At 46.4% G+C, this 16,447-nt stretch overlaps 1 protein-coding gene across 1 annotated transcript in view; it reads right to left on the bottom strand.

Annotated features, from left to right (window-relative positions):
• ggt6 (gamma-glutamyltransferase 6) overlaps nt 1-16,447 on the bottom strand; it is a 120,387-nt gene that overhangs the window by 24,803 nt on the left and 79,137 nt on the right. The window contains 1 exon segment of the mRNA XM_086002629.1: nt 6,899-7,164. Within this exon segment, the coding sequence (XP_085858755.1) occupies nt 6,899-7,164 (266 nt within the window).

Genomic DNA, 16,447 nt, shown 5'->3' on the forward strand with positions numbered 1-16,447 from the left:
GTGAGTATTTCTCTCTTTTCAATACAAGCTTGACTTCTGTGGTGTTAAATTTCTAGGGTCTCTGGTGTAGTGGGGACAGTTGGTAAATAAAGCGCCCTAGAGTATACCTGTAACTGGGGTATTGAATAAATTTTTTAATTAATTAAAGGAGTAAGTCATGGCAGGAGAGTTCAGACCCATGTTCTGCTCCTCTTGCTCCATGTGGGAAATCAGGGACGCTGCCAGTGTCCCTGACGACCATGTGTGCGGGAAATGCATCCAGCTGCAGCTACTTGTAGACCGCATTGCGGCGCTCGAGCTGCGGGTGGATGAATTTTGGAGCATGCGCGATGCTGAGAGGGTCGTGGATAGCACGTTTAGCGAGTTGTTCACGCCTCAGGGTAGGGCTGCACAGGGGGTGACCATCAGGCGGAGCAACAGAGGCAGGCAGGAAGTGCAGGGAACCCCTGCGGACATTCCCCTTTCAAACAAGTATACCAAGTTGGATACTGTTGAGGGGGATGACTCACCAGGGGAAGGCAGCAGCAGCCAGCTTCCTGGCACCAGGGATGCTTCTGCTGCTCAGAAAGGGAGGAAAAAGAGTGGGAGAGCAATAGTGGTAGGGGATTCTATCGTAAGGGGAACAGATAGGCGTTTCTGTGGTCGCAAACGTGACTCCAGGATGGTTTGTTGCCTCCCTGGGGCCAGGGTCTGGGATGTCACTGAGCGGCTACAGGGCATTCTTAAGGGGGAGGGTAAGCAGGCAGAGGTCGTGGTCCACATTGGGACCAACGACATAGGAAGGAAGGGGGATGAGGTCCTGCATCGAGAATTTAGGGAGCTAGGTAACAGATTAAAGAGCAGGACCTCGAAGGTTGTAATCTCTGGATTACTCCCAGTGCCACGTGCTAGTAAGCATAGGAATGGGAGGATAGAGCAGATGAATGCGTGGCTAAAGAGTTGGTGTAGGGGGGAGGGTTTTACTTTCCTGGATCACTGGGCCTGCTTCTGGGAAAGGTGGGACTTGTACAAGTCGGACGGGTTGCACCTGAACCAGAGCGGGACAAATATCCTTGCGGGGAGGTTTGCTAGCACTGTTGGGGGGGGTTTAAACTAACTTGGCAGGGGGATGGGATACAGAGGGGAGCTGAAATAGGGGGTGATGTGCTGCCAATTATAGAGAAAAAAACAAGTCAGCTTGGTAGACAGGGCAAATATATAAGGGCAAGGCTGGATGGCATCTATTTTAATGCAAGGAGTCTTGCAAATAAGGTGGATGAACTGAAGGTGTTGATAAACACATGGGAGTATGATATTGTTGCTATCACGGAGACATGGTTGAGGGAGGGGCAAGACTGGCAGCTCAATATTCCAGGGTACAGAATCTTCAGGCGAGACAGAGGGGGAGGTATAAGAGGAGGGGGTGTCGCAATATTAATTAAGGAGTCAATTACTGCAGTAAGGAGGGATGATATATTAGCAGGTTCCTCTAATGAGGCCATATGGGTGGAGCTTAAAAACAAAAAGGGGGCAAGCACTTTGCTGGGAGTGTACTATAGGCCTCCAAACAGTCAGGGGGAGATAGAGGAACAGATATGTAGGCAAATCTCAGAGAAATGTGCAAATAATAGGGTAATAATAATGGGGGATTTCAACTTCCCCAATATTAACTGGGATAGTCAGAGTGTGAAAGGCTCAGAGGGTGTAGAATTCTTAAAGTGCATCCAGGAGAGCTTTTTGAGCCAGCATGTAGAAAGTCCTACAAGAGAGGGGGCGGTACTGGACCTAATTCTGGGGAATGTGGCCGGCCAAGTGGAAAAAGTGCTAGTAGATGAGCACTTTGGTGATAGTGACCATAATATGGTAAGATTTAAGGTGGTCATGGAAAAGGACAGGGATGGGCCGGAAATAAAGGTTCTAAATTGGGGGAAGGCCGATTTTAATAGGATAAGGCAGGATCTGGCCAAAATGGACTGGGATCAGCTACTTGTAGGAAAATCCGCATCGGAGCAATGGGAGGCTTTCAGAAGGGAGATTGAGATCATACAATGGCAACATGTTCCCGTAAAGGTCAAGAGTGGTTCCAAAAACCACAGGGAACCTTGGATGTCAGGGGATATACGAGAATGGATTAGGAAAAAAAGGAGGGCTTTTGGTAGATACAAAAGGCTAAAGACGGAGGAAGCCCTAGAGGAGTACAAAAAGTGCAGGGGGATACTTAAAAAAGAAATTAGGAGATCAAGGAGGGGCCATGAAATAACACTGGCGAGCAAAATAAAGGAAAATCCTAAGATATTTTATAAGTATATTAAGGGTAAGAGGATAACCAGGGAAAAAATAGGGCCCATTAGGGACAAAAGTGGCAATCTGTGTGTGGAGCCGGAAGATGTAGGAGGGGTTCTAAATGAATTTTTTGCATCTGTCTTCACTATGGAGAAGGACGATGTAGACATAGAAATAGGGCGGGGGGACTGTGATATGCTCGAACATATTAACATCGAGAGGGAGGAGGTATTGGCGGTTTTAGCTGGCCAAAAAATGGATAAATCCCCAGGCCCGGATGAAATGTATCCCAGGCTGCTGTGTGAGGCAAAGGAAGAGATTGCGGGGGCTCTAACACATATATTCAGGACCTCTCTGGCCACAGGGGATGTGCCAGAGGACTGGAGAACCGCTAATGTAGTTCCATTATTCAAGAAGGGGAGTAGGGAAAAACCGGGGAACTACAGGCCAGTGAGCCTAACATCAGTGGTAGGAAAATTATTGGAAAAAATTCTGAGGGACAAAATTTGTCTCCACTTGGAGAGGCAAGGATTAATCAGGGATAGTCAACATGGCTTTGTCAAGGGAAGATCATGTCTGACTAATTTGATTGAATTTTTTGAGGGGGTGACTAGGTGTGTGGATGAGGGTAACGCAGTGGATGTGGTATACATGGATTTCAGTAAGGCCTTCGATAAAGTCCCGCACAGGAGACTGGTCAAGAAGGTAAGAGCCCATGGAATCCAGGGTGCCTTGGCACATTGGATACAAAACTGGCTTAGTGGCAGAAGGCAGAGGGTGATGGTCGAAGGTTGTTTTTGTGACTGGAAGCCTGTGGCCAGTGGGGTACCACAGGTATCGGTGCTGGGTCCCTTGCTGTTTGTGGTCTACATTAATGACTTGGATATGAATGTAAAAGGTATGATCAGTAAGTTCGCGGATGATACAAAAATTGGCAGGGTGGTGAATAGCGAGGAGGGTAGCCTCAGTCTGCAGGACGATATAGATGGGTTGGTCAGATGGGCGGAACAGTGGCAAATGGAATTTAACCCGGAAAAGTGCGAGGTGATGCACTTTGGGGGGACTAACAAGGCAAGGGAATACACAATGAATGGAAAGACCCTAGGCAAGACGGAGGGTCAGAGGGATCTGGGTGTGCAAGTACACAGATCCCTGAAGGCGGCGGAACAGGTGGATAAGGTGGTAAAAAAGGCATATGGGATACTTGCCTTCATTAGCCGAGGCATTGAATATAAGAGCAAGGAGGTTATGATGGAGCTGTATAAAACACTGGTTAGGCCACAGCTGGAATACTGTGTGCAGTTCTGGTCGTCACACTACAGGAAGGATGTGATCGCGTTAGAGAGGGTGCAGAGGAGGTTCACCAGGATGTTACCAGGGCTGGAGTGCTTCAGCTATGGAGAGAGACTGGGCAGATTGGGTTTGTTTTCCTTGGAGCAGAGGAGGCTGAGGGGGGACATGATTGAGGTGTACAAAATTATGAGGGGCATAGATAGGATGGATGCTGAGGAGCTTTTTCCCTTAGTAGAGGGGTCAATAACTAGGGGGCATAGATTCAAGATAAAGGGCGGGAGGTTTAGAGGGGATTTGAGAAAGAACTTTTTCACCCAAGGGTGGTTGGAGTCTGGAACTCACTGCCTGAAAGGGTTGTGGAGGCAGGAACCCTCACAACATTTAAGAAGCATTTGGATGAGCACTTGAAATGCCATAGCATACAAGGCTACGGACCAAATGCTGGAATATGGGATTAGATTAGACAGGGCTTGATGGCCGGCGCGGACACGATGGGCCGAAGGGCCTCTATCCGTGCTGTATTACTCTATGACTCTATCACTCTATATCATCATGGTGCAACTGAGCATTCTTTCTCCAGTCCCCCCCCCTCCTCAACCACCACGTAATCTCTTGGGAGAGGCAAGGATGACCCTCGCATTAATTGAGGGGGTAAAAAATCTGGGAACTTCCACTTCGACCAGAGAGACAGTGAGACACACGCCCAATGCCCCACCTACCTCTCGTACGCTGTGAGATCAGCCACAGCCAGGAAATCATCCAGCTTCCTAATTAACATTCAGTGCACGAGCCAGCAACTCGTTCCGAAGGTCGACGCCCCTCTGCAATAAGAGCAACCTCCTGGCATCTAGCCTAGTTCTATGCTTCTGTAACTTGTACTCTTGTCCCCTGGTCCTTCCTAAACCTATCTAAGTCAAATAGTCTAGCCACATGGCCAGAGTCTAGTCCTTTCACCATCTTAACGACCTCAATCAAATCTCCCCAAAGTCGGCACCTTTCTAGACTCAGCTCTCTAAGCCTATCGTGGTAGGTACGGTCCTTTTGAGCCAAGTATCAATCTCGAGGCCCACCCTCAATCATTTCCAGGGTCTCTATATCACTCACCATGTGAGGGGATCAAAACTGGAGACAGTATTCTTGTCAATGTAACATCTGAACAGCAATAGATTGGGAGAAGGGGAAGTGCAACGAGACCTGGGTGTCCTTGTGCACCAGTCGCTGAAGGTAAGCATGCAGGTGCAGCAGGCGGTTAAGAAGGCAAATGGTATGTTGGCATTCGTAGCGAGAGGATTCGAGTAGAGGAACAAGGATGTCTTGCTGCAGTTGTACAGGGCCTTGGTGAGACCACACCTTGAGTATTGTGTGCAGTTTTGGTCGCCTTATCTGAGGAAGGATATTCTTGCCATGGAGGGAGTGCAGCGAAGATTCACCAGGCTGATACCTGGGATGGCAGGAATGACGTATGAGGAGAGATTGGGTCGATTGGGCTTATACTCGCTGGAGCTTAGAAGAATGAGAGGGGATCTCATTGAAACTTATAAAATTCTAACAGGACTAGACAGACTAGATGCAGGAAGGATGTTTCCGATGGCGGGGGAGTCCAGAGCCAGGGGTCACAGTCTAAGGATAAGGGGTAAGCCATTTAGGACAGAGATAAGGAGGAATTTCTTCACCCAGAGTGGTGAACCTGTGGAATTCTCTACCACAGAAGGCAGTTGAGGCCAATTCATTAAATATATTCAAGAAGGAGTTGGATATATTTCTTAAGGCTAAAGGGATCAGGGGAGAAGGCAGGGACAGGGTACCGAGTTTGGATGATCAGCCATGATCTCATTGAATGGCGGAGCAGACTTGAGGGGCCGAATGGCCTACTCCTGCTCCTATCTTCTATGTTTCTATGTTTCTATTTATTGAGAATAATGTTGTGGAAAGAGCTATATAATTTTTTGAGGCAGGATTGAAAACGTACAGCGTTGCCCGTATTTTAAGCTCATTTTTGTCCCAGCGTTTTTATTTCCCTCATGTAGGGGGAGACACGTTGTGCTGATCTGTCTTTCTAAGTCATGAATGTGCTACGGATTCATCGATCAGTCATGGTTTTAAATTTTAAGAGCGCTGAAATCCATTTTTCCCTGCCAGAAGCTAAAATTTGTGTCTCTCTGCTGCTCTTGTTCCTTTTTAATGTGCCTTTACCCATCAAAGTACTTATAGGAACATAATATTTTTATATAGGAATATGAGTCAGCTATTCAGCCCCTCGAGCCTGTTCCGCCATTTAATTAGATCATATGGCTGATCTTTACCTTAAGTCCATTTACCCGCCTTTGTTCCGTATCCGTTGATACTCTTACCCAACAAAATCTATTAATCTCAGTCTTGAAAGCTCCAATTGACCCCAGCATCCACAGCCTTCTGGGCAGGGGGGGAGGGGGGGTGGAGAGAGTTCCAGATTTCCACTACCCTTTGTGTGAAGAAGTGTTTCCTGACATCACCCCTGAACAGGCTAGCTCTAATTATATAACCCCACCCCCTTGTTCATCATTCAGATACCAGGGGAAATAGTTTCACTCTCTCCACCCTATCTAATCCTTTAATCATTGTAAACAACTCAATTAGATCATCCCTTAATCTTCTATACACACTCAAGGGAATACAAGCCTAGTCTATGCAACTTGACCTCATAATTTAACCCCTTTTAGCCCCATTCATGCAAATAAAAATTATTCGCCAACAACTGGTCCAACCAGTTATATACATTTATGTAACCCTATAGATGCTGTCCTGTCCATTATAGGTCTATATATTAACTATCTGCAGTATGAAAAAACACGTGCATGCACATCTTTGTCACTCTTTCGCTCGTTACGACACCAAGTCAAATCAGAGTGCTCACTCTGCAAGACTAAAACGAAAAAAAACTTTGAAGTGAACCGATTGACAGAGCGTTCAAGGCTGTAAGTAATTCAATTTCACGGTTCTGCGGATTAATTACCCGCGCTTCCGTCGATGCTTAATGACTTTAATCAGGAGCACTTGATCGAGTTACTGATTTTGTAACTCCCTGCCAGCCATCTATTAACCCACAGATGATCCCTTGGAAGGGGGGGGGGCTAGCAGTAACGCAACAGGAGCCAACAACCCCAAATTAAGCTTGCCATGTTCACTCATTTTGGCTGGCGGAGACACGGAGTCTTTCTGGGCATGGCCTTTAGTGCATCTGACTTTGGGGATGTAGCGTGTCTGTACAATCCTGCATCATGGGAACCAGTGGCCATCAGAGTGAACAAAAAGAATGGAATACAAATTTTGTTTTAAAGTGAAGGGAGTGGAATCGCCCACTGACCTGAATCAGTAATCACAGCTGCGTGATGGTAAACCCCATGTTCGTGATGGTGAGCAGGAACCACTTTGTTGCCGTGGTGATGGTGCCCTTCTCCGTGGTGGGCCTTCTCATCTTTGGCACCGCTGCCTCTCTCGGGAGCCTCCAGGCCGCCGTACCTCAAAACGTGGAACCCAAAATAAAGGCCCACGCTGAGCAGCACCATGGACACGGTAATACGGAGGCAAGACTCCCGCTTCTGACGGGAGAGCAAGGAGCGTGCAGACGCCCTAAAATAAAGAGAAAACCATTGCTGTATTTAAGATCATAGTTTTGGAGGGGCAGGGAGAACAGTTCATCAAATGATACAGCACAGGAGATGACCATTCGCCCATCGGGCCTGTGCCGGCTCTCTGAAAGCGATGCCCAATTAGTCCCACTGCCTCCGCTCTTCCCCCATGGCCCTGCAAAATGTTCCCTTAAGTATGGACCCAATTCCCTTTTGAAAGATACTATTGCATCCATTTCCACCACCCTGTCAGGCAGTGCATTCCAGATCACAACAACACGCTTGTTTTTTTAGTAAAAAAGAAAATGTGAAATGGGACAGAGCCTCGAACTGATTGACTGACTGTTTTTCTTTGCTCTAATTGCAGGTTGCACTTTGCACCCATGGGTGGTCTAACTTTGCTGTGGAGTTTCAGGCGAGTGTTGGTATACCAACCTTCCAGCGCGCACACACTCGGCAAAGGGTTCCACAGGTCTCTCATTGGAGCCGGCTTTTACACTGCATTGCGTGCTAGTTCACCGAAAACGGGTCTCCGTATTGTCAATACACCAGCAACCCGGCCCCTGGTGCACAGACAACCACCCCAAAGTAAACGAGAGTGATGCAAGAGAAAGAGAGAGAGAGAGAGAGAAAGAAGGAAAGAGAGAAAGAAAGAGAGCAAATTTGCATTTAAAGAGTGTCTTTCGAGACCTCAGGACATCTCCTAGTACTTCATAGTCAATGAATTACTTTTGAAGTGTTGTCACTGTTGCCAATTTGCGCACAGCAAGCTCCCACAAGCAGCAATGTGATAATGACCAGATAATCTGTTTTAGTGATGTTGATTGAGGGATAAATATTGGCCAGGACACCAGGAAAACTCCCCTGCTCTTCTTTGAAATAGTGCCATGAGACCTTTTACATCCACCTGAGAGGGCAGACAGAGCCTCGGTTTAAAGTCTCATCCGAAAGATAACACTTCCAAAAGCTGACACTCCCTCTGTACTGCACTGGGAGTGTCAGCCTGGATTATGAGCTCAAGTCTCTGCAGTGGGGCTTGAGCCCATGAGCTTCTAACTCAGAGGCAAGAGTGCTACTGCCCTCTCAGGTTGATGTAAAAGGCCCCGTGGTATGATTTCGAAGAAGAGCAAGGTTGTTCTGCTCTTACAGGCTGGAGAGCAAGTTACAGGCTGGAATCTAATCAAGGGGTTCAGGGGGTTTATATATAGAAATAATGGGTACCTGGGAGTGAGTTACAGGCTGGAATCCAATCGAGGTGTTTATATAATCAAAGAGCTATCTGTTATGTACAATCTAAATCAAGTGTTTTAGATAACAAAATTAATCAAAAGAGCCAAGTTCAAGTTGCTTATAGCCATTATACAAAGTAAAATTAGATTGCAGCCTTGAAACCATTCTGCTGCAGTGTACTTAAACAGATGCATCGTTTAACGTGGAGTCTTTTATCCAATGCGTGTTCCTGAGCTCAGCAGAAACAGTCACTACCAGCTCCAGCTGTCGGTGCATATCGAGTCCTGGGTGTCAGAGGACATCAGGTAACAAGGATGACCAACGTGATGTAGTAACTGCAGGTTCATCAAGAGATCATCTGTAACCAATGGCTCAGTGGGTGGCGCTCTCGCCTCCGAGTCAGAAGGTTGTGGGTTCCAGTCCCACTCCAGAGACTCGAGCACAAAAATCTAGGCTGACACTCCAGTGCGGTACTGAGGGAGTGCTGCACTGTCGGAGGTGCCGTCTTTCGGATGAGACCCTCTCTGCTCTCTCAGGTGTACGTAAAAGAAAGACAGACAGACTTTCATTTATATAGCGCCTTTCACGACCACCGGATATCTCAAAGCGCTTTACAGCCAATTAAGTACTTTTGGAGTGTAGTCACTGTTGCAATGTGGAAAAAAGATCCTATGGCACCATTTAGAAGAAGAGCAGGAGAGTTCTCCCCGGTGTCCTGGCCAATATTTATCTCTCAATCAATATCTGGTCATTATCACATTGCTGTTTGTGGGAGCTTGCTGTGTGCAAATTGGCTGCCGCATTTCCTACATTATAACAGTGACTACAGCCAATGAAGTACTTTTGAAGTGTAAAGTGCTTTGGGACGTCCTGAGGTTGTGAAAGGCACAATATAAATGCAAGTCTTTCTTTCGGTGAACTGCAGAACATTAATCCACATGACATAATAAGAATGCAAAGGCCTAGCAGTTTATATAAATTTATTTGAACCCAGAGACTGGTTATTGACTGAATTTCGTTGCTAGTTTGATGATACGTCATGGAAAATACATTTTTGACATATCATGGGCTATCATTTTTTTCCCCTAGGTTGAGAAACCATCCTTGGTGAAAGATCAAGGCCCCAGTGCACAGTGGCACCAAGTTTGAACACAGTAAACGGGAACACTAGGTGACTCCAGAGACTTGAGCACATAATTCAGGCCGACACTCCCAGTGCAGTCCTGAGGGAGTGCTGCACTGTCAGAGGGGCCGTCTTTGGCCTTTATTACAAGAGAATTTGAGTATAAGAGTAAAGATGTCTTACTGCAATTATATAGGGCCCTGGTGAGACCACACCTGGAGTATTGTGTACAGTTTTGGTCTCCTTACCTAAGGAAGGATATACTTGCCATAGAGGGAGTGCAATGAAGATTCACCAGACTGGTTCCTGGGATGGGGGATTGTCCTATGAGGAGAGATTGAGTAGACTAGGCCTATATTCTCTAGAGTTTAGAAGAATGAGAGGTGATCTCATTGAAACATACAAAATTCTTACAGGGCTTCACAGGGTAGATGCAGGGAGGATGTTTCCCCTAGCTGGGGAGTCTAGAACCAGGGGTCACAGTCTCAGATTAAGGGATCGGCCATTTAGGACTGAGATGAGGAGAAATGTCTTCACTCAGAGGGAGGTGAATCTTTGGAATTCTCTACCCCAGAGGGCTGTGGAGGCTCAGTCATTGAGTATATTCAAGACAGAGATCGACAGATTTTTGAATATTAAGGGAATCAAGGGATATGGGGATAGTGCAGGAAAGTGGAGATGAGGTAGAAGATCAGCCATGATCTTACTGAATGGTGGAGCAGGCTCGAAGAGCGAAATGGCCGACGCCTGTGCCTATTTATGTTAAGCCGAGGTTCTGTCTGCCCTCTTAGGTGGACACAAAAGATCCCACGACTCGATTCGAAGAGCAGCAGGGGAGTTTCCCTGGTGTCCTACCCAATATCTATACCCCAGCAATTTCACTAAAACCGATAAACAAAAGCAAAATACCACAAACGCTGGAAATCTGAAGAGAGAGAAAAACAGAGGCGCTCTCCGCAGATGCTGCCTGAGCTGCCGAGCGGTTTCCAGCATTTTCCGTTCATCTTTCACTGAAACAGATTATCTCATTGCTGTTTTTGGAACCTTGCTGTGTGCCACACTTGCGACAAAGTAGGAAGCACTTCATTGGCTGTGAAGCGCTTTGGGATGTCCCGAGGATGTGAAAGGCGACATGGGACGCCAGTGTCGTTCTGGATGGATGAGCTCATCTGTATGAAGTGATGCACTTTGGTAGAAACAATATGGAGATAATGCGCTATAATATGGGCAATAAATGCAGGCAGCAACGTCCACATCCCATGAATGAATAATTTTTTAAAAAGCGTTCTGATAAAAGGTCATCGACCTGAAACGTTAACTCGGTTTCTCTCTCCACAGATACTGCCTGAACTGCTGAGAATTTCCAGCGTTTACTGTTTTTATAATCGAAATGGTACTATTTTGAGGGGGGGGGGGCGTAGGGGTGCAAGAACTGAGGATGCATATTCACAAATCTTTGATGGTGGCAGGGCAAGATGTAAATGAAAATTCTTTCTTTCTTTCTTTCTTCCTTTCTGAAGGATCAAGGCCCCATTGCACAATGCCACCAAGTTTGAACACAGTAAAAGGGAAGACGAGGTAAATCAGGCGACATCAAACTTGGGATTTAAAAGGCTACAGCTTGTATGAGGGTGGGAAGGCCGAGGGAGGTGAGGGAGTTGCACAGTTCTGAGATCCAGAATGAGTTAGGAGTAGGGCTGGAGGAAGTGTACATAGGACGAAGAAATAAAGTTCAGAGAAGTTCGGTCGGAATGAACGTTTGTGACAAGAGAAACCAAGCCAGGGTTTCTGCTCCTCACTGTCTGGTGGCTCCAGATGAAAGCCTGCATAGCTGGGCATAACACCAGAGCAGGATTGAAAGGCTACACCATCCCGTCCAAAATGAGGCAGCTGACAACTCTTCAACACTGCATAACAATGTCCTTCTTTTCTTAAAGACAACTGTTGATGAGCAGCCTATCCTGTACACTGTCACACAGTGCTGTATGGAGGTTGCTTGTTCAGTGATGTATTGCAGCTACAGACCCGCATCTGCTGTTTAACGATGAATTCAATTTTTCCTTCCGCTCTGCGTGTGTTAACAGTATAAAAGCAAACACTTTAATTGTACAAACCGTGTTCGTCTGCATGATTAAACTTTCATCCTTCACCGAATAACAAACCGTTCAGTCCGTAAGGGTGACCCCGAGCTTCCGGTCGCCTGTCATTTCAATTCACCGCTCCATTCCCACTCGGACCTCACCGTCCTTGGCCTCTTGTACTGTTCCACAGAAGCTCAACGTAAACTCGAGGAACAGCACCTCATCTTCCGATTAGGCAGTCTGCAGCCTTCCGGTCTCAATATCGAGTTCAACAATTTCAGATCATAACCTCGGCCCCTATTTCATTTTCACTTATATTTTTCCACTCCTTTCCTTTCCCCCCCCCCCTTTCCTTTTGTTTCTCTCTCACACCTGGCAGCTATCTTTTGCCCTGCCAGTACACTTTACACCTAATCACAGCCTATTACCATCTCGTCTAGCTTCTAATCTCTTTTACTTCTTTTGGTTCTTTAATTCTTTTGTCCGATCGCAGCCCTGCCTTCGATCTAGTTCCTTTTCTCTCCAGTTTTGAAGAAGGGTCAAACCCGAAACGTCAACTCAAATTTCTCTCCACGGATGTTGCCTGACTTGCTGAGTTTTTCCAGCATTTTCTGTTGTTATTTCGGATTTCCAACATCTGCAGTATTTTGCTATTGTAATCACTTCACTCTGTGTGTGCGTGGACAAGGGTTTGATAACAATCAGGCGGTTTTATTGGTATTCAACTTTGACCGCCTTATCTAAATCACCTTTGTCCTTAGAAATACTGTCACAAAATTCCCTGGTCATAATATCGGCATTCCTCTTCCTTTGGCCAAGCACAAGAGGAATGTGACGTTAAAAAGGGGGGGGGGGGCAAAATTAACTGCAAATGCTATAGAATTCTGAAATAAAAACAGGAAATGCTGGAAATTACACAGAAGGTATCTGCAAGTAGCCAAGGCAGGTTAACATTTTGGGTGGAAACGTTTCATCGCATCTGGGCTAACTGTTCACATTGGCCTGCCTGTTCTCTTTACAGATGGATTTGCAGCGTTTTCTGTTTTTCTTTATCTTAGTGGATGCCAGTTGGCTCCACTGCCACAAGTGGGAATGTAGTGGCCTGTGGGCAGCATGCCCACTCACAGTGCCACCCGACAGTGCCACCTGGAGAGACGGCTCTTAAGAGTTACAAAGGGAGTTGACAAAACCCGATCCCCATAAACTGCTCGGATACCAGGGGAACTAGAATTAAAAATCAGGAAATTAAAAGTGAGCAGGGAAATCAGGTAGAAGTCACTGCACTGACTCCTACTCTAACTAAAGGCCTACATAGGAACAAGAGTACGCTGTTCAGCCCCTGGGGTTTGAGGGCTACACTCGTGCTCAATACAGGGGTGGATCTGATCCACCTCAGTTTGTGGGTAAATTGAAGGTCATCACTAAAACAGATTTTATAGTAATTTATCTCATTGCTGTTTGTGGGTCCCTGCTGTACTTAAATTGACTGCTGCGTTTCCCTACATTTCAATTGTGACGATACCTCAAAAGTGCTATATAAATGCACTCTCTCTCTTACTGGTAGATATGTACATTTTTTATATTAAAAGAAAAAACAATCTTCTCCCTATTCCACTTGTTTTGCTACTAACACGTGCTCAGCAGGGGAGTTCTCCCCGGCGTCCTGGCTAATATTTATCCCTCAACCAACATTCACTAAAAACAGGTTATCTGCTCATTATCTCGTTGTTGTTTGTGGGATCTTGCTGTGCACAAAACTGGCTGCCACATTTCCTACATTACGGCAGTTGACAGACTTTAATAGTACTTCATTGGCTGTAAAGTACTTTGGGATGTGCTGAGGCTGTGAAAGGTGCTATACAAATGCAAATTATTTCTTACACAAGAACATAAGAAATAGGAGCAGGAGTCGACCAAGTCACCCCTCGAGCCTGCTCCGCCATTCAATAAGATCATGGCTGATCTTCTACCTCAACTCCACTTTCCTGCCTGCTCCCCATATCCCTCGATTCCCTTAATATTCAAAAATCTATCGATCTGTCTTAAATATACTCAACGACTGAGCCTCCACAGCCCTCTGGGGTAGAGAATTCCAAAGATTCTCCATCCTCCGAGTGAAGAAATTTCTCATCTCAGTCCTAAAATTTTTTTTTTTTTTAATTCGTTTATGGGGTGTGGGCATCGCTGGCAAGGCCAGCATTTATTGCCCATCCCTAATTGCCCTTGAGAAGGTGGTGGTGAGCCGCCTTCTTGAACCGCTGCAGTCCATGTGGTGAAGGTGCTCCCACAGTGCTGTTAGGGAGGGAGTTCCAGGATTTTGACCCAGTGACGATGAAGGATCGACGATATACTTCTAATTCAGGATGGTGTGGCACTTGGAGGTGGTGGTGTTCCCATGTGCCTGCTGCCCTTGTCCTTCTAGTTGGAAAAGGTCGCGGGTTTGGGAGGTGCTGCCGAAGAAGCCTTGGCGAGTTGCTGCAGTGCATCTTGTAGATGGTACACACTGCAGCCACGGTACTCCGGCGGTGGAGGGAGTGAATATTTAATGTGGTAGATGGGGTGCCAATCAAGCGGGCTGCTTTGTCCTGGATGGTGTCGAGCTTCTTGAGTGTTGTTGAAGCTGCACTCATCCAGGCAAGTGGAGAGTATTCAGTCACACTCCTGACTTGTGCCTTGTAGATGGTGGAAAGGCTTTGGGGAGTCAGAAGGTGAGACACTCAGTGCAGAATACCATCCTCTGACCTGCTCTTGTTGCCACAGTATTTATGTGGCTGGTAAAGTTAAGTTTCTGATCAATGTTAACCCCCAGGATGTTGATGGTGGGGGATTCTGCGATGGTAATATCGTTGAATGTCATGGGCGGTGGTTAGACTCTCGCTTATTGGAGATAGTCATTGCCTGGCACTTCTGTGGCGCGAATGTTACCTGCCACTTATCAGCCCAAGCCTGAACGTCGTCCAGGTCTTGTTGCATGCGGGCAGGGACAAATGGCCGACCCCTTATTCTGAGACAGTGATCCCTAGCTCTAGACTCCCCAGTCAGGGGAAACATCCTCCCTGCATCTACCCTGGTACAAGTAGATATGTATATATAAAAAAACAATTTGCTCCTTTTTCCACTTGTTTTGTTCCTGGCAATCCCTCTGCTACTTTCCTGGGCCTTATGGCCGACCCGCGAAGCGAACAAACTCGCTGGACAATTCCGAGACCACGACAAGTTTGTGTTATTTGTCAAGCGACGTGGCTTTCTTTGGGAAGGGGAAGGGTGAGGAATGCTGAGGCTGGAGGAAAAAGCTTACTGTTGGATATTTTTTTTCTCCCCTTCATGTCCTGTTGCGTGGTTGCTCTGTAGGTTTTCATTCCGTGTTGTAGTCTGGCACTATTAAATTGCATTAACACACAGCTGCTGCTTGGAACAGCTGCAGTGTCAACGCAGTCCAAAATGATCATGATTTACATAGAATTTACAGCACAGAAACAGGCCATTCAGCTCCCCCTATCGGCTTAACCTTCTATTCCTTTCTCCCTCATGTGTTTATCTAGCATCCCCCCCCCCCCACTTAAATGCATCCATGCTATTTATTACATAGGATTACACAGGATATACGGCACAGAAACAGGCCATTCGGCCCAACCAGTCCATGCTGGGGTCCATGCTCCACTCGAGCCTCCTCTCATGTTTCCGCATCTAACTATCACCATAACCCTCTATTCCCTTCTCCCTCATATGCTTATCTAGCCTCCCCTTAAATGAATCATAGAATCATAGAATGGTTACAGTACAGAAGGAAACCATTTGACTGGCCGAGCCCGTGCCAGCTCGACGGGCCGAATGCATCTATACTATTCGCTACAACCACTCCCTGTGGTAGCGAGTTCCACATTCTCACCACTCTCTGGGTAAAGAAGTTTCTCCTGAATTCCCGATTTGATTTTTTGGTGACTATCTTACATTGATGGCCTCTAGTTTTGCTCTTCCCCACAAGTGGAAACACTATCTACTCCATCAAAACCTTTCATAATTTTAAAGACCTCTATTAGGTCGCCTCTCAGCCTTCTCCTTTCAAGAGAAAAGAGACCCAGCCTGTTCATCCTTTCCTGAAAGGTATGCCCTCGCATTTCTGGTATTCATCTCAACCATCCCCTGTGGTAGCAAGTTCCATATTCTCACCACTCTCTGGGTAAAGAAGTTTCTCCTAAATTCCTCATTGGGTTTATTGGTGACTATTCTATATTTATGGCCCCTGGTTTTGGTCTCTGCACAAGTGGAAACATCTTCTCTACGTCTAAAATAACAACAGAAAATGCTGGAAAAACTCAGCAGGCCAGGCAACATCCGTGGAGAGAGAAAGAGTCAATGTTTCAGGTCGAAACCCTTCTACAGAACCCTTCTCTACGTCTATCCTATCAAACACCTGCATAATGTTAAAGACCTCTATCAGGTTGCCCCTCAGCCTCCTTTTTTCTAGGGAAAAGCGCCCCAGCCTGTTCACTCTATGCTGATGGTAATAATCCCTCAGTTCTGGTATCATTACTGTACCTTCTCCAGTGCCTCTATATCCTTTTTGTAATATGGAGGCCAGAGCTGTGCACAGTTGGAGCTTGGACTTTGGAAACTGGGCTTCTCAATACACTTACCTCTTTAAAGTGACGTTGCTACATCACTGCCCAGTTTTTAAGCAGAGGCTGTCTGCAAATGTCCAACAAGTAAACTGGAGGCCAAAAATCTGGTCTTTAAAATGGAAATCCATTTTCCACCCCACCTTCTTACCTCATTGTGTAGGTGTTAATAGGAGCATACGGAAATGACGGGCAGGAAAAGACCAGCTGGTCCATCAAGCCTGCCCCACA

This window comes from Somniosus microcephalus, chromosome 1, assembly GCF_052327205.1.
Source record: "Somniosus microcephalus isolate GS21.2 chromosome 1, FLI_Smic_1.0, whole genome shotgun sequence".
In the NCBI taxonomy this organism is placed as follows: domain Eukaryota; kingdom Metazoa; phylum Chordata; class Chondrichthyes; order Squaliformes; family Somniosidae; genus Somniosus; species Somniosus microcephalus.